Source organism: Callorhinus ursinus, unplaced genomic scaffold, assembly GCF_003265705.2.
Source record: "Callorhinus ursinus isolate GAN/ISIS: 27379988/994484 unplaced genomic scaffold, GSC_fseal_2.0 scaffold77, whole genome shotgun sequence".
In the NCBI taxonomy this organism is placed as follows: domain Eukaryota; kingdom Metazoa; phylum Chordata; class Mammalia; order Carnivora; family Otariidae; genus Callorhinus; species Callorhinus ursinus.
The window spans coordinates 3,595,640-3,613,796 of NW_027397139.1; the positions used below are offsets into that span (position 1 = coordinate 3,595,640).

The 18,157-nt window shown below is 57.2% G+C and overlaps 1 protein-coding gene across 1 annotated transcript in view; it reads right to left on the reverse strand.

Annotated features, from left to right (window-relative positions):
- DOT1L (DOT1 like histone lysine methyltransferase) overlaps positions 1-18,157 on the reverse strand; it is a 65,798-nt gene that overhangs the window by 27,863 nt on the left and 19,778 nt on the right. Inside the window, exons 3-7 of the mRNA XM_025861112.2 lie at positions 13,427-13,501; positions 10,390-10,453; positions 8,494-8,722; positions 6,280-6,374; positions 5,706-5,768 (exon numbers count right to left, since the gene is read on the reverse strand). Coding sequence (XP_025716897.1) covers positions 5,706-5,768; positions 6,280-6,374; positions 8,494-8,722; positions 10,390-10,453; positions 13,427-13,501 — 526 coding nt within the window. The remainder of the gene's footprint in view (positions 1-5,705; positions 5,769-6,279; positions 6,375-8,493; positions 8,723-10,389; positions 10,454-13,426; positions 13,502-18,157) is intronic.

Consider the following 18,157-nt stretch of genomic DNA (forward strand, 5'->3'; position numbering starts at 1 on the left):
GACACGGAAGGCCACACGGGGTGTGCGTCCACGTGGGTGACACGTCCGGAACAGGCTCATCCGCGGACGGGAAGGGGGCTCGTGGGGGCCGGGGGGGTAAGGAGGGGGGAGACTGTCCTCACCGGCACCCCTACAGATGCCACGAAGTGACAAGAACCCCCACTCTCCTCAGGAAGACGGCTCCTAGGAGCCCACTGGGGCACTCGGCCTGCTGTTGCTCGGAAAAGGACAGAACACCCTGAGCGCACTGCTGACCCAGTGCAGAGGTCGTGTGCCAGGCCAGGATCCGATCCTACGCCCTCCAGCGCACGCACAGAGACCACCCAGGGTATCATGCGGTGTATGTGACGTGACCACGCAGGGTGCGGGCGGTGGGGAGAGGGGGAGGTCTACCTGAACACTCTCAGGCACTGTGGGGGGCTGCCCACATCCCAGCTGTCCTATCTCTGAATCCTCTCCAACCTGTGGAGCTTTCTGAATCTGCCACACTCCCGAGGACAGCCCTGCCAGGCCTCAGGAATGACTTGAGTCCACAGTCTCACTGGTGCTCCGAGAGAAAGCTCGCGCGGCGGGCCTGAGACGTCCCTCCCCGGAGGCCGGCTCGCAAGGCTGGCCCTCGGCGGCATCTGGAACCGGACTCCGGGCTCCCACCACCCTCGCTGCCGGGGGGCTCGGGTCCCTGGACCGTCTGTGCAGACACGAGGCTCGGGCTGAGCACCTGCTCCCCTCCCGGAGTCTGGGGTCCGGGCCCAAGCCGGGCAGAGGGGCCCGCGAGACCGACCCCCGCAGAGAACCGGGCGCTGGGTCTCTGCCGGCCCCCTGGAGACCACACCTCACACGCGCAGTCCCGTCTCGTTTGGCGGGAGCTGAGCGCGTCCTGTGGGACACCCCGGGAGAGGACTCTGGAAGCTCGCGCCTGGTGTCCCCACCCCTGCCCCCCACGCCCCTGCCCTGAGCTCATCTGGCTTCCTATCCTCTCTGTATAAACCACAGCCGTGGGGTCGACCGTCTGCTGAGCCCTGGGGGTCCTCCCGGCACATCCCCGCACCTGGGCCTGGGCCGGACACGGATGCTATCAGGCACTTCTCCATGTGGCCTCCCTCTCCCGGCAGCTCCCCCATCCAAGCCCCGCAGCAGCTCTGCTCTGCATGGGCAAGCCGGGACCCTCTGAGCGAAGGGACTGGCTGCGTCAGCTGTGCTGCTGAGGCCGGAGCACCCAAGTTAACAGTGGCCAGAAAGACGTGCGTGGCCTTCCTGTGCCTGCCCAGGGACCCCGTGAGCGGCCCCAGTGTCAGAGACCTTCAAGTACAGAAAAATCAGAGAAATGGGAAGACGCAGAAAAGGCCCTAGGCACGTACAGGTGCAGAGGCTTTCAGTGCCCACGACCACGCATGCCACAGACACCACCCCCAGGCCGCCCCAGCTCGCCACATAGGTGGTCCTGGAGCCGCCCCCCGCCCCCAGCATGGAACACACATGCTCTCCAGTCAGGGGGAAAGGGCACAGCGTCTGAGAATGAAGAGACCGAGGTTGGCCCCCCCCAAAGTCAGGTGCGCAAGCGCCACCACGGCACACCCTGGCCCTCGGCGAACCTGCCCAGGAGCAGCCCCAAGTCCACAGACGCAGTCCAGCTTGGCCGAACCCCCGGCCCTGTCTCTTGGCAGCACCCGCCTGCCGGTGACCCAACCTTGCCCAAGACCGGAGGGGAGGTGGGCCAGTGCTTCTGAGATGTACGGGGCCCCGGCTCATGTGGCCCAGCCACCCCAAGGGCCACAGAGGCACCATCCTGACGTGGGCAAAGCCGGAGGGGTGGCAGGTGCTCAGGGGGAGGCCCTGCACATGTCCTGGAGAGAGAGGCCCCTGCCCCTGAGTGCAAGAAGTGCCTCAGCACAGGCTGGTCCACAGACACCCTGGCGCCGCCCCCACGTGGCACCTCCATGAGGCCATAGCCACCCAAGGTAACACGCTCTTGATGTTCGAGGCCCGCTGTATGCCAGGCCCACCCGACGGGGCTCATTGTGAACAGCACGGCTACTGTGCTGTGGGGACTCCGGGGGCCTGGGTGGGGAGCTGGACAGAGTGTCTCCCAGGCGGAGGGGGCACCCTGAGCTGAGACAGCCCGGCAAGCAGAAGCCCAGTGGAAGGAGGGAACGGGGCTCTGACAGGAGGAGGCACGGGGGTGGGTAGGTAGGTTCGGCATCCGGGCACCGCTGGGCTGCAGGACAGGGAGGCGGCGGCCACATGGGGTCCTTGGCCTGCACAAGCAGGCTCTGGGGCTTCGAAAAGCACATGGGCTATTTTTAGACTCCTGTTGGCTCTGTTTCCTCTTTGGATCTTAAGTAACAGGAGCAGGACTCCGTCCGCCAGTGAGGACGCCTGGTCAAAGCGACAGAAAGCTGCTGGGAAGGCCTCACGAGATCCAGGACGCAAGTTCCCGCCAAATGTGGGTGCTCATCAGTCAGCACACGCTCACCACACCCTGCCGGAGCCCTCTGGAAACAGACAACAGAACAGCAGAGGCACGGCCTGCTGCCCGCTCCTTCCATACACCCCTGCCAAGGTCGTGCCCAAGTGTCCTTTGAGCCAAATTCTATTCGCAGCCACCTCGCGGGGGCTGAGGCGGGGCCAGTGAGCACTCTGCCCCACACGAGACCCAAGGAATGAGACGGTTTCCACGTGGGGAGCCCCTCCCCGCATGCTGACCCCGGATGGAGACAAGAGAAGGAGGAGGGCGGAAGGAGAAGTGAGCGAGCAGCGCCCCCAGCCTCACCACTGCCCCTCACCCCAGCCGAGAGGAGCTGCCAGAAGCTAAAACCAGGCTACAAACAGCGTCCTGGAAGCCGTGCCTGGAGCAACAGGGGCCGTTTCTGAGAAATGCGGCAACACCACTCCTACACCATGGGCTGGGGCTTTCTCACCAGAAACAAGAAGTGGTTTAAAACACAAAAACCTGTGTTTTAGGAAGTCCATTTAGGAATGCAGTCAGCATAAAAGCAAATGTGGGGACCGCACAGGAAGAAGTTCCTGGAAATGGAAACCCACTGGACTCCCTGCACACTCAGCCCGAACGGCAGACCCCAGGGAGCCTCAGACGGGGGCGCAGAGACTTTCAGAAGAAACTGCAGCAAGACACAGGGAAGAGAAGCCAGGTCCCACTCTGCCCGTGCACATCCTGGCTCCAGGAACACAGAACAGAAGCAGAGGGTGCAGCGCCTCTCCCCATGGGGCCGGCATCACCGCACACCCGAAGATGCTGCGAGGAAGGAGAGCCACAGGCTGGGATCTCTCGTGGACGCGGGCGCAAACACTCTCAACAACCCGGTGCGGAGCGGAAATCCAACACCGTGTGAAAGCCACCGCGCACCACGACCGGGCGGGACTCACCCAGGCCTGGAAGGCCAGCTGGACACCTGTGCTTGCCACGTCAACAGGCCAGAGAGAGATCCCAGGAGCGCATCAACACATGCAGGGAAGGCATTTAACAAACTCCAACCCATTCAAGATGAAGATTCCCAAAATAAGAACAGAGAGGAACTGTGTCCACTTGCTAAGGAACACCCAGAAAATACCTACGGCTCCCATCGCCTCCATGGTGAGAAAGTCAAACCTTTCCCAGTGAGCTCAGGAACAAGGCCACGGCGCCCCTTTCACCACTGCTTTTGGGCAGCGGACCATACATACCTACTGTTACGCTGGCTCATGCGGTAAGACAAGAAAAATAAAACATACACAGCTTGGGAAGGAAGACCTAAAACCGCCTCTGTTCACAGGTGACACGATCATCTATGCAGAAAATTTGAAGGAATTCGGAAAAACAAACAACCTGGAGCCGATAAAACATTACAGCAACATTCTAAGGTAAAGGTATTATCGTATGTTGATATGCAACAGACAAACGTCAATTGCTTCCCTGTAAAACCAGAAATGGACAAGTGGAATTTAAAATTAAAAAGACAATATCGTTTACACAGACACCAAGACAGACAGACTTCAAGATCTACAAGATGTACAAGATCTACATGAGGCAAACTCGGTGAGGGAGAGGCAGGCCGCGCCAGAGGCAGGAAGCTGCGATACTGTCCAGACAGCAGTTCTTCCCGAGCTGCTGTGCAGATTCAGTGGCACCCCGAACCCAGCCCACCGGGAGCTCTGAGGTGGACGCCCACAAACTGACTCTACGCTGACTCCACAGTTTATCTGGAGAGGTGAAAGCCCCAGCGTGGCCGACACAGCGTGGAAGGAGAAGAGCCAGGCCAGAGGACGGGCGGACGCTGCCTGAGTGAAGACTCGCTACAGAGCCATGGTGACATAGATGGTGGGGGCTGGTGCGGGAGCAAACAGACAGACAGAGGAGCAAGGGCAGAGCCTGCAACCACGGGGCTGAAACGGCTGGGCCTCCAAGTGCGAAGGAAAGGATCCAGGTGCTGTCCTTACAGCCTCACGTCCCTATAGGTAAAACACGGCTATAAAACTCCCAGAAGACACTAGGGAGCAAGTGTGGGTGACCCTGGGTTTGGCAATGACTTTCAAACACTACAGCGCAGGCATGACCCACGGAAGGAGAACCGTCAGGCCGTCCGAAGGAAAGGGAAACCTCCCGTTCCCCTCCTCCCCACACCCCAACTGACCTCCAGCCCATGAACGCAGGACTTATTCTAGCTCTCTAACACAACAAGGAACGCCAGTCCCAGCTCAATGGTCAGCACCCCATGGTATGGCTCACTCTGGGCTGGTGATGGTGGAGAGGGCGAGACGTGAACGCTTGTAAGAAGGCTCTGGGAGAGAGGAGCAACAGGCCGGGCCGTGGAACCAAGTGGAACCCTGGTGATTTGGGCCTCGAGCTCTGGGTATGTGTCGGTAATGGCCGGAGATGGGAACAGAAGGAAGAGGTAAAGATCCGGTCTGGACACACTGTGTGTGCGGCGTCCCCGCAGCGGCCGAGCGGGTGCGGGCCGCACAGCCTCTGCGTGTCCAGAGCAACAGACAGAGTAAAGGATGAGTCTTGGGCCCAGACACGTTTCGATGCGTGAGACATGGATGCCCAGACAGGAGTGGAGGCCAGGGGTCTAGAACCCCGGCCGGCCAAGGAGCGCAGGCACCGCAAGGCTGGGCCAAGCAATGGAGGCCGAGGCACAGCGGCAGCCAGGAGAGCTGGGGGTGTGTGCCGCCCCAAACCCAAGCCCTGCCAGGAGGAGGGACTCGGCATCTGGGTCACATGCAGCCAGGAAGGCAAGGAGAAGATGCCACTGGGCTGGCCGGTGGACAAGGGAAGAGGGCTTGCCATCCACACCCCGCGGCCCAGCCCCACACTGCTGCCACTGCACCGAAGGAGGGCTCCCTGAGACCCGCCAGGTGCCTGCTGACACGCCGCACACGACTGCGTTCAAGCGGCCGAGGACTGGGGCAGAGGGGCGCCGCCCCGTCCCACCTCTGTTCTCAGAGGGCACGGGGCAGGGGCAGCCCCGAGGAGGCCCAGAGAGGGCAGAAGAGGTGGGAGAGGAAGGAGGGTCCTGCTGTGCCAAGCGGGCCTCCCCCCGCACAGCGCCACACGCCCAGCTCAGCCGTGTGCACGGCGCTCCACGCCAGGCGAGGATAGGCAGGGAGAGTGTCCCCAGGAGGGAAGAGGAACGGCGGGTCAGGGGAGGAGGAGACCCAGAAATGGAGCTGGATCGTTAGCCGCAGGGGCATGGAGCGATGGCACTCACTGTGTATTCTGCATGCTTTTTTCCATACCATTTCATCCACTTCCTGAACTCTCGGTCCATGGTCTGCAAGGGAATGATCCGACAGCCTGTCAGCGGCTCCCCGCGGCCCCTTCCCCCCCAGCCCACTCCCACCCCGGGACAAGCTGGGACTGCCCATCCACCAGCCCTCAACACAATCCCTCTGATTCTGTGGGTTGCAGGGGAGGACAGACTGCAGGACGTGCAGAGTCCACCACATGTGTAGGCCACACACTCTAAAGGCATTTCTGGAGACGCACCTACTCCCCAAAGCCCACTGACCCCATCCCAGGCAGACACGGGCACAACAGTGGTGCCTTCTGACCCCTGGTGCATCTGGAGGAGACAGGCCCAGCCTGGGGGAGACAAGGCTGTAGTCTCTGTGGGCAGCACACACAGCAGGGCCCAGATGCGCAAGCAGAGCCCAAGCAGCCCCTCCAAACGCCCACCTTGCTCTGTCCTCCCCTCCTTACACCCCGTGCGTTACGGCAAACAAAGGTTTGAAAGAAAAGAGACGCAAACACACACACCTGTGTCCCACCCCAGCGTCACTCACCTCCGCGTACTTGGCTGGGATGTCAGCTTTCTCTACGCCATAGTGATGTTTGCAGTTGGTAGCCGCGGCGACCTGCAGCACGACCTGGCCCACTCCTTCAGACAGACAAGAGGTACCGTCAGATGCAGCCCCTGGGACAGAGGCGGCACCAACCCAGAGTCGAGGCCCAGGACAGGCAGGTGCCGGCCATGGGGGTCAACAGGCAGAGGCCACCGGCTCCCCAAGAAGGTGCGAGCACTCTCCAACGTCACTAGGATATGCCAATGACCCAGGCCATGAGCTGAGCCCCCACTAGGGGGACGGCCAACTGGCCGACACGGCCTCATACAGACAACACTCCAGGGCACTCCAGGGCTCTTGCGAGGGGAACCTGCTCTCTGTCTACCTCTGCAAGGCTCCCATATTACCACCACAGCACGGCACGGCCGGCCAAATCTGAAATCCCTCTGAGAACACCCGTCAACACGGCATCGACGGGGCTTTGATGCCTACCAGAAGCGGGGTCTCCAAACCACTGTCATGTGCTGGCCTCCCTGTGCAGCCCGACAAGCAAGCTGAATGCACCAACACGCCCAGCTGTGCAGCTCCCTAGGGGCAGTGTGCGGCGCCCTGGCGCTCAGACCTCGTGTGTGCCAGGGCGCTTCGTCAATGCTCTCCCCTCCCACGTAGGCTGGTCGTGCCTCTCAGATTACGTGCCAGGAGCCTTCTCAGTTTGCACTTTGAACAGAATATATTCAAATAATAAAAATAAGCACACCAGGGTGCCCAGCTGGCTTGGTGGGTGGAACGTGTGACTCTGAATCTCAGGGTCATGAGTTCAAGCCCCACACTGGGGGTAGAAATTACTTAAAAAATCTTAAAGAAAAAAGGAAAGTAAGCCCACTACCTAGAGACACAGGGTAAATAGCAAGGCCCACGGCGAGTGGACACAAGGGTCATGGCCAAGGGACAGGGGGAGGGTGGTTAAGAGCTGGAAATGAGAAGTCAGGCAGGTGCTTTCCAAAACTCCTAAACCTTCCAGTACATGCAGATAAATTCTGTGGCCTTTTAGATAACTGACTTTTGAGGGGCGCCTGGGGGGCTCAGTCGGTCGGGCGACGGCCTTCGGCTCAGGTCATGATCCTGGAGTCCCGGGATCGAGGCCCGCAGCGGGCTCCCTGCTCCAGGGGAGTCGGCTTCTCCCTCCGACCCTCCCCCCTCTCATGAGCTCTCTCTCATTCTCGTTCTCTCAAATAAATAAATGTTTAGATAACTGATTTTTGAAGCACATGATTATTTATTTATTTATTTTTTAGAGAGCACGCGCACATGCAGATGCACGAATAGGGGGAGGGGCAGAGGAAGAGGGAGAGAGAATCTCAAGCAGACTCCCCACTGAGTACGAAGCCCGACACGGGGCTTGATCTCACGACCCTGAGATCATGACCTGAGCCAAAACCAAGAGTTGGATGCTCAACTGACTAAGCCACCCAGGCGCCCCTAAACTATACACATTTTTATTAAAATACGAATTGCGTGCTTAAAAAAGCTCAAACTCATGATGACATCAAAAAAGTTGTCCTCGCCCGGTGCTCTGGGCCCTTTTCCAAGCACCGAGGCCATGCCGGTTTGAGACGGGACGTTGAGTCTGCAGCACGAGGCTGTCAAAACAAGGTCACATCCAGGTGGCAGAGCCGCCCCAGAGGAGGGCTGTGCACGGGGTTCCTACGGCAGGCTGACAGCCACATCATCATCAGCCCTGTCACCTCAACATGTCCCATCTGGAATCAGCCAATCCGAGGCGTTTGTTTATTCCATACAGTCTATAGTTCATCCCGTGGACACCTGCTAGGCCACGCTGAGGACAGGCCCTGCCCTCAGGAGCCTCCACTCTGGTCCCGGAGGACCAGCCGTACATGAAGGAGGGGGCGGCTAGTGAGAGCCAGGGGGTGTGGGGAAGGGGCGAAGACACCCAGCAATGTGGGGGGCTGGTCTGCAGTGGTCACTGGGGTCCCCTCTGAGCCAAGAACAGGTCCCGCAAGGCGAGCAGGGGTGAGAGATAGGGAGCACGACAACCCGGCTTCTCCTCTGTGCAGAGCACCAGCTTGCTGCAGAGAGGGGCGGCCCCCACCGCGAAGGGCTGCGGGTGACCTGGTGTGCTGACCGGGCTGCCCCCTCCATATCTGGGGGCCAGGGAGGCTGGTGGTGCTCACAGCACGGCCTGCCCACACTCACCACTGCCCAGGTCCACAAACAGGTCGTCCTCGGTCATCTTGATCTCGTCGATCATCTGTGCGACCAAGTCAAAGGAGGTCTCCCCGTACACCTCGGGGGAGAAAGGCTCGTAGTTGTTGAGCTTCTCAGGGTCCGTCACCGAGTGGTTGTAGACCTGCTGCAGGATGTGCCGCAGGAGCCCGTTGGACGGCCGAGTGTTCAGTTTCATGGGCTGCGTGGTCCCCTTCCACTAGGACGGCAGAGAAAGCACCACACGCGTCACAAGGGCGGCGCTGCGCCCCGGCACCGGCCCATGCCAGACAATGGTGCGCATGCTCGCGGGCAGCCGGCCACGCCGCCTCCCTAGACAGCAGAGGCCACCCTGCAATCCTGGGCTCAAGCAGACTCCCCACTGAGTGGGGAGCTGCGCCTTTCTGGAAAAAGAAATGAGCCAAGAGCCACGGAAAGAGCCAGTGCCTCGTGGGTCCTTGTCAGGGGCCTCAGGGGCCAGAACCAGGCAGGCACCCCATCCAGCTCATGCTGACCCGAGGAGGGAGTCCTCAGGCTCCCAGCCCTGGGGCGCCACTGAGGTCTGGTGCCCTAACCCCTCACGGTCTGCCCCCTTCCGACTCATGTCAGCTGCCCTTCAGCCTCCTGCGGCCCTGGCAGCTCCCAAGGGCCTTCCCAGCCTGGGACCAGGCCACTGCCGTGCAGGGCACTGGAGGCCACGTGGCCTGGCCACCACGAGCGGCCCAGGTCAGCCCCAAGCCCCAGGCCCCACCTCCTACCCAGGACAAAACCGAGGGGAGGGCTCTGGGCTGAGGCAGTGGGCCGGGGGGGCCCACACCGCTGACACCCAGAGGAACTTCTCTGAACCCCGGTCCCTCACACAGGAGGCCAGAACATACTCATCTGACTCAGCATCCCCCTCCCCTCCCGTCAGTAACAGTGATGGGGATGACTGCCCAGAGAGCCCAGGCCAGCCCGTGCTAGGCCCTCAGGGCTGCATGGCCCGACACCCCGCCATAGCCTCCCCTGACAGCAAGGCTCCTACCGGAGAACCCCCACCCCCAGCAGGAGCCCACCCGGCCTAGACAGTGAAGCGTCCTTAGAAACAGGAGCGACACGCTCTCTGGAACCGCTTTTGCAGCATGGCCCGGCCCGGCTGTCGTCTGTTCTTCACCAGGCGAAGGCTCCCCAGACCCCAGCATGGCAGCAGAGGGAGGTGAGGACAGAGTCCCAGGCCTCTCCGTAATCAGAATATCCCAAAGGGATGGCAGGAAAACAGTCACAACACAGCTGGCTGAGGGACAGGAGAAGCCCCGGGCAAGCTCCTGACCGCACCTGCCTGCCTCAGCCAGTGGGGACGGGGCACCGATGTGAAGGTCCACATGCACTGGAGACCCCAGGATGAGCACTCATCATGCCAGGGACAGGGGCTGAGGACGCACCCCCACCCCCAGCCCGGTCCCAACAGCAGCTCCTGAGACACCTTCCGCTGGGGGTCAGCAGTGGCCAGCCCCACGCCGCACGTGTGAACCCCCGCACTCCAGGGTGGTCTGCGGGGGTCTGCGAGGCATGTCATTAAAACTACCCAGAGGGGCGCCTGGGTGGCTCAGTCGGTTAAGCGGCTGCCTTCGGCTCAGGTCATGGTCCCGGGGTCCTGGGATCGAGTCCCGCATCAGGCTCCCTGCTCAGCAGGGAGCCTCCTTCTCCCTCTGCCTGCAGCTCCCCCTGCTTGTACTCTCGCTCACTCTCTCTGGCCCAGGCTCTCTCTCTCTCTAACAAATAAATAAATAAAATCTTTAAAAAAAAAAAAAAAAACTACCCAGAAAACGTGACGGCAGCTGGGTGGAGCAACCCCCCACGGGTCCCCGACAAGCAGACGCACGTGAGGGGCGGGCAGAGGCCACCTACCAGCTGGTGGATGCTGTCGATGGCGCGGTTGTATTTGTCACAGAGCCTCTGCATGCTTTCAAAGCTGAAAAGGCAAGGGAAGGTGCTGATCACTGCAGAGCTCAGAACCAGCCACATGGGCCTGGCAGGCCTTTCGGGAGGGACAGCTCCTGGACATGCAGAGCCAGCTCTCCCCTGGTGAGAAGGCAGAGGTCACAGGGCACCGAGGAGAACCACGGGTGGGCAACAAGGCTGAGCCCAGTGTCTGGGGCTCAGGCAGTCTTTGGCTACGTGGCCAAATTGTGTACCTCAGGGCAGCCTGCGGAGGTCACGGCTCACGGGTCAAACCCAAGGTGAATGGTGTGCCTAGCAGATGTTAGGTGAGAGAGAGGGCTCCACACAGCCTTCATAAAGCACTGCGGCTGGGACCTGGCCAGCCCAGACTCCCCACCCAGTAGATGGACAGAAATCCCACCTGCTCCCCAAGCCGGACCCACCACCCCAGGGCAGCGTGCACGGGCCATACTTCCTTCCCCGGGCCGGAAGGAGCCTCCATCTCAGCCCCAACTTGATGGGCATGGGGTCCACCCAGCGGCAGAAAGGGCCCACTGATTCTCCCGTGGCAGAAGAGGACACTGCCCAACACCTGCCCTACAGATTCCAACGCTTCCACAGATGCAAGCAGTACACGTCAGGTGCCGAACGAGAGCCTGCCTGGGAGCGGTTCATGAGACAGGACTCTCCCAGACCCCACCACGTTTACTCCAGGTATGACTTTCAACGAAATCCAACATAGGAGGTCCCCCCAGGACTGACTCTGCCTCCAGGGGACACTGCGCATCATCTGGGGACATCTGGGGACATTCTGGGATCGAAGGGGTGGCATCAAAGGGGTGGGGCCAGGGATGCTGCTCAGCCTGTGACAGTGCCCGGGATGCCCCGCAGAGGACGGCTGGCCTGATATGAGCAGTGCCCGGGGACGTGCTCCAATGTCCGCGCTGTAATGGAGGGCACGTCAGCTGGGGGCCTCTGTCCACCTACGTGCACACACAGCAGCAAGCAGGCTTCCTCCCCGAGCCAGACACCAGGAGCCTGGGGGAGGCCCCTCCACACACAGGACATGGGAAGCAATGACCATGCTGTGTGCACCCCAAGCCGCCCGCCCCACTGTCCTCTGCATCTTCACTGACAGCCTGCCCCTCATCCTCGGCCCCAGATTTACCCTGAGAGCGCATGTGCACCCTTCCTTTACAAAAGAAATAAAAGGATTCAACTAAGCTGGTGCCCCCGACAGCGAGTCCAAGGCCCCCGTAGGACAGCTGCGGTGGAAAAGCGAGAGAAGTGGAGAGCGGGCGGCAAGAGCAGTCACTACCAAAGCGTGATGGGTCCTCACAAAGGACAATGACGGAGCCGCCCCCAGGCTAATGTGGTGAGCTCAGGAACCCAAGAGCAACAGTGGGCTCTGCCACTCTTCCAGAGGAGCGGGCCACGGACACAGGCAGTGCTGGCGGTGCAGGTGCCCCAGCCCCCGCCCCCGCTCAGCACGGGGCCAGGCAAAAGGTCACAAGAACCAGGACCTGGCAGTCCGCAGCCCTGGCAATGCCCAGCGTCTGAGTGACACTTCTTCGCCCTCCTAATTTGCAAAATGAAAGATCCAAGACCTCTGGCTCCTAGTTTCTCATGCAGCCCTCAGGCGAAAACGAAGGCACTACTTTGTCATTTTATTTCCTTGTGGTCCCCCTCAGCCTGGACAGCTGTGAGCCACCCAGGCCTCAGCCCACCCCGGAGGAGGCCTGTCCCTGGATGATGCACAAACGCTATGGGCTGGCCCTGCTGCCACCTTGCTTGAGAGAGAAATGAGGATCCCCCACCATGAACCTGACCCTGCGGCCGCACCGGTCCCTCAGATGGATACCTCCAGCCTGGCCCGCCGCTGCCCACTCCCCGTCTTTTCTAAGCCAACTGAGTATGGAGGGGAAGAACCTCAAACACCCCCCCTGCAAACATCTTATAGCAATACTATCCCGAAAAATGCTGGCTGCTCTCAGCCAGGCACAGAGCAATCAACCCGTTGTTTCACTGGCCAAACGACTAAGGTCCAAGGGTCAGTACCTGTCTGCACCTTCACCCTGGGCGTAAGAGAGGTGTACCCCACTCCTCGGTGTGCGCCCACGCTACCAGATGCACATGCACCACCCAAGTCCATGGGGCCACCCTAGGGCCCGGGGGCCTGGATGCTCTCTGCGTGAGGAGTGAGCACAGTTCTCTTCTTTCTCAAATGCTGGGCCAATTATTAAATGGGGAACAAGGCAGGAGGCCAGGGGAATGGGATCAGGGCTGACGAGCAGACCAAGAGGCCCTTCAAACACAAAAGTGAGAGCAGGTCAACAACACCTGGGTGCGGGGTCCTGTTAGGGGCCCCTGGACTGTGCACCTTATGGAGAGCGAGCTAGCAAAGCCCACAGAGGTCACAATCCTTCAGCGAATACTGCAGTGCCCCGGCTAAGCCTGCCAAGAGCTAAAACGGCAGGAGCCTGGAATGTCAGCCTTCCTTCTCAAAGAGAAACAAAAAAACTCCAGGCAGGCATTCCAGAGACAGCCTCACCCTTCTCCACCCACAGGACTCTCCTCTGAGATCCAGGACGTGCCTGCAGGGAACTGCGAGGAGCGGCCAAAGGGCTGGACGTGCAGTGACGGACCAAACCCACGGAGACCCAGGCGGGGGCTGGCCAGAGCCCGAGCCCCAGGAGGCCCGTGCAGAGGCGCTGGCCCCAGGCGGGAGCACTGGCTGCTGACGGCCGCCCGCAGGGAGCACGGCCCCTCGGCAGCTAGCTGGGGCCGACTTCACACATACCAGGCGCCGTTTCCGCAGTGTGGCATTTCCAATTCCGTCCTCGCTCTGACAGCCTCTGCCAATATTTGATAAACATTTCCTACCAAAATAACTTCATGGAGGCGACAGCCAACTCTCAAAGGAAATTGCAGACCAGCTTGTGCCGTCGAAGAAGAGCTGACGGGAGGCTGCGTCCCCAGCAAGCGTGGACAGAGCTCTGCTCACCTTTTGGTGTCATAGTCGATCAGAACATAATTCTCCATAGCAAGCTTGAGGTCTGGGATCTCTTCACAGACCCATCTGAAACACAAAAGCAGAACCAACAGTGAAAACTATTCCCCATGCTCTAGTTTTTACTCTCAGTTGTCTTAAATACTGTTAACTCCCAAACATTAAAAAAAAAAAAAAAAATCCTCATTATTCAAGTCAAAATGCGCAATGAGAAAAGGGTGGCATTACTTCGGAACAAACTGCGTGAGGCTGTGGCTGACGCTGGGACTCACATGGTGTGTGGAGCCCCCGCCAGGGTCGGCTCCTGGGTGCCAGTGGGCCCACATGGGATGGAGCCGAGGAAACCAACCCACTCCAGGCAGAGAGCTCGGCACGCGCTGTGTGCCCCAGGAGTTAGCGGCAAGTGCCGCGCCACGAGTTACCCGAGCCCAAGACAAGAGGCTGCTTCAACAAACACGCTGCAAGAAACTGAGAGATGAAGGGGAGCCGACAGAGTAAAGGGACAGAGAAACACACCAGCCAATCCCAAGGCGTAACCTTTGTTGGATCCTGATGCAACCCTGACAAAGAGCCAGGGGAGAGGAGTCGACACTACAGATCTTCCAGAGAAAACCCGGGCCATTACGGAAAACGTCCCGCCAAGAGATTTGACACCTTAGATGGAATGAACTAATTCCTGGAAAGACACAAATAGGCGAAAACAAAACCAGAAGAAAGGAAACATCTCAACAGCCTCGACCCTACAAAAGACCTCGATTCCCTGATCAAGCACCTTCCCACAAACGGACCTCCAGGTCTAGCTGACCTCACTGGGGAATCCAGACATTTGAGGGAGAATGACACTAATCGTTTTCAGTTTTAGGAGAGGCCAGTGTTACCCTGACGCCAAAACCAGAGGGAGACAAAGCCTTGGAAAGACAAAGTCGGTATCAAACAGGAAATCTATCCACCAATATCCCCCATGAACACAGACCCCAAAATCCTCTAAAATTACTAGTAAACGAAAGTCAGCAATACATGTTAATCAGGTGGAGTTTGTCGCAGGAATGAATCACCGCCCTTCACCTCATTAACAGAACAAAGGATAGAAAGTAGTAGGATCATCTCACCAGACACAGGAAACACCCAAACCCAAGCCCCGCGCGGGATAACAAGCCCGAGGAAGCAAGAGGTGGAAAGAGGCGTGAGGGGGGTGCTGCCCACGCGCCCACTGTCTCCGCTCTGCCTGCCGGCTCCCTGCGGGCTCCCGGCCGGCTCCGCTCTGTGGGGACAGGAGGTGTCCTGGAGGAGGGAGGGCCGCCCCGCCCCTGTGTCCTCGAGCCAGACTCCCTCGCCGGAGCAGGAAGCAGCTGCTGCGTCCAGTTGGCAGTTTCCTTCATCGTGCCCCGCCAGCCCCCTAACACACACACACACACACACACACACACACACACACACACGCAGCGGCCCTCCCGCCCCAGACTCTGCGGCCCCTCCCCACTCTCAGTCACCAGGGCCAGCTGGGCAGTGCCCACCTCCAAGCACCAACCTGCCCAGGGGTCCCCACCTTCCCTCCTCACAAGCACTTCTGTACGGTAAACTCTGCTCAGCAGCCCACACGGCGTAGGTCAGGAGACCCAACGGGACAGGAAGGTACCGGTCCCACAGACACCGCCAGACCACTGGCACAAGACTGAGCACTCCCAGAAGGGGGGGGACAGGTGAGGAGGCCGGCCCCCACACTTCCCTTCAACGCTCTACGACAGGCCCTGGCCAGCACCACGTGGCAAGAAAAATAAGTGAACAGCATAGAGACTAGAAAAGAAGCAAAATGTCTCCATTCAGACACACAATTTAATACACAAATTAATACGCTATCCTAAAGAATTTACATAGAAGCTTCTAGAACTTACATGAATTGAGCAAGGTCACAAGACATGAGGTCAGTGAGCAAAAATGAGCTATGTTTGCATATACCAGCAACAAAGAATTTTTAAATGGATTTTTTAAATACCATTTAAAACATCAGTAAAACATAAATACCTAGCGATAATTTTTTTTTAAGATTTATTTACTTGAGAGAGAGAGATGGCACTTGTGCGTGGGGGCGGGGCAGAGGGAGAGGGAGCGAGAGAATCTTAAACAGGCTCCATGCCCGGCGTGGAGCCCAACCCAGGGCACAACTCATGACCCTGAGATCATGACCTGAGTCAAAATCAAGAGTCAGACGCTTAACTGACTGAACCACCCAGGCGCCCCTTTAGTGATAATTTTAATGAAAGATTTGCAAGACCTCTATATTGAAAACTGTAAAACACTGCTGAGAAAAATCAAAGACGAAAGCAAGCAAGGGAAACTATGTTCACAGAACAGAAGACTCAACGTTGTTAAAATGGCCCTTCTCCCTGGACTGAACTGCTAACTGGAAGTAATTCCTAGAACAAGCCCAGTAGGCTTTCTGAGAAACAAGACAAGCTGATTCTAAAACTGACATACAAAGACTGAGAACCTAGCCTAAATAATCTTTAAAAAAGAACACTGTTAAAAGATTTAACCACCTTACTTTGAGACCCATTGTAAGTCTACAGTAACCAGGAGAACGTGGTGCTGGCAGAGGGATGAAGAGATAGATCAATGACCCAGCGCACAGAACAGACGCAGGCTAACATTTAACTGGCTTTTGGATAAAAGCACCAAGACAACCTGATGGGGAAACAAAGTCTCTTTAATTAATCTCGATCCCCACAAATACAAACCCCCAGCCGACATACACAAACTTCCATTCACAACTGACCTTAAACCTGAACACAAAAGCTGAAACCACTAAAGCTTCTTGAAGAAAACAGAAGAGAATACCTTTGTGACTCGGGCAGGCAAAGATTTCCTGGACATGACCCAGAGGAGTAACCGCCAAAAATGAACGGATACACTAAGGACTCGCACTGGTGAAGGTGCCATTAAACCACAATCAGCCACACCACACGTAATACAGTATCTCATGGGGCACTTGCAGCCAGAGTATGTCAAGAATTCTCACAGCTCAGCAAGGAGAAGACAACTCAATCTCAAAAAATAGCAAAAACTATTCTCCAACAAAAGAAACCAGAGCTCCTCAGAGATGTCTGGAACACGGGCACTTCAAGGTGACTCTGGAGCATCTGTGGTCTAGAAAGTGAGCACGGGCTTGGGAAGGCAGGGGGCAGGCCAAGGGGTCAGGGTGCACACTGACAGAGCCCCACATGGCCAGCAGAGGAACAATGTGAGTGAGGAAACAGCAGTAGTGGGTTAGAGCTCACGGGATGAAATAAACACGTATGAGAGAACAGCTCTTCCTCACAGAAAAATTCCAGTCAATAACTACGCAGAGAATGAGAAGAGAGAAATCGCCTTCAGAAGCAACAGTAACCAGTCGTGACAGGCGAGAGCCACCTCCGGACGCTAAAATCAGGGGGCGAAAGTCCAAGGAGAAACGGGATATTTGCATGGTCTCCAAGGATCTCCCCCAAGGTCTTTATTAATTAAAAGGGGAAAAGCAGTGACTACACGCCAGAGAGACATGGTGGAGCAGGTGAGCAAGGTTAATGTCACCACAGTTAAGACAAAATCACAGGCCACTTGCCTCTAGCCACACTGACAGCTATTCTCACGAGCAGACACTTTGGCCAAACGCTTTTTCTGCACCCATATTCCCTATCATTCAGAAGCAGACCACAGACACTATGTTATTTCATTCATAAATACTTCAGCATTCATCTGTAAAAGTTACAGACTTCTTTTAATATAACTACAATGCCATGGTCACACCTAGGAAAAACAACATCAGGGATAGCAAGGAATTCCCTCAAATTCACACAGGGAATCTATGAAAAACCCGTAGCTTTTGCCACTTCTACGCTAAATTGTATTGAGGGTCCTAGCCAATTCAAAAAGGAGAAAGAAAAGAAATAAAATCATGAAAACCGAAACAAAGACGTAAAACTGTCCCCATTCACAAGTATGTTCATTTCTAGAGCAAGTCCTGAGAAATCTACAAATCAAGTACTAGAATCAATAAATTTAGCAACAAGTCATAGTTAATATATGAAAGCCAACTGTGTTCTTATCTATTAGCAGTAGGCAACTGGAAAACAAAATTTAACACAGAATCTCATCTACAGTAGTGCCAGAAGCTCAACTATCTGGGAATAAATCTAACAGAAGGTGCCCAAGACCCCACACTTAGATAACAGGGCCCTGCTGAGAGAACTGCAGACATCTATATACACCATGTTCATCGACTGAAAGACCCAGTGTTGGAAGCCTCAAGGGCAAATCTCTCCAAAAGACCTATTGATTCAATGCAATTCCTAACAAAATTATGCAAAAATCAAGAAGCTGATTCTAAAATTTATACGGAAATACAAAGGAGGTGAAATAACCAGAACAATATTTATTATTATTATTTTTTTAAGGAGGCTCCACCCCCACCACAGAGCCCAACATGGGGCCTGAACTCAAAACCCCGAGATCAAGACCTGCACTGAGACCAAGAGTCGGACGCTGAACTGACGGAGCCCCCCGGGTGCTCCACCAAAGCAATATTTTAAAAGAAGAACAAAGGTGAAGAACTTAACTCTGCTCAACCACAACACTTACTCTACAGCTAAAGGAATCAAGGTTTTCTTCAGGTCAGTGGGATAGAACCAAGCCTAGAAATAAACCAACTCCCACACTGTCCACTGACTTCTGGCGAAGGTGCCATGGAAA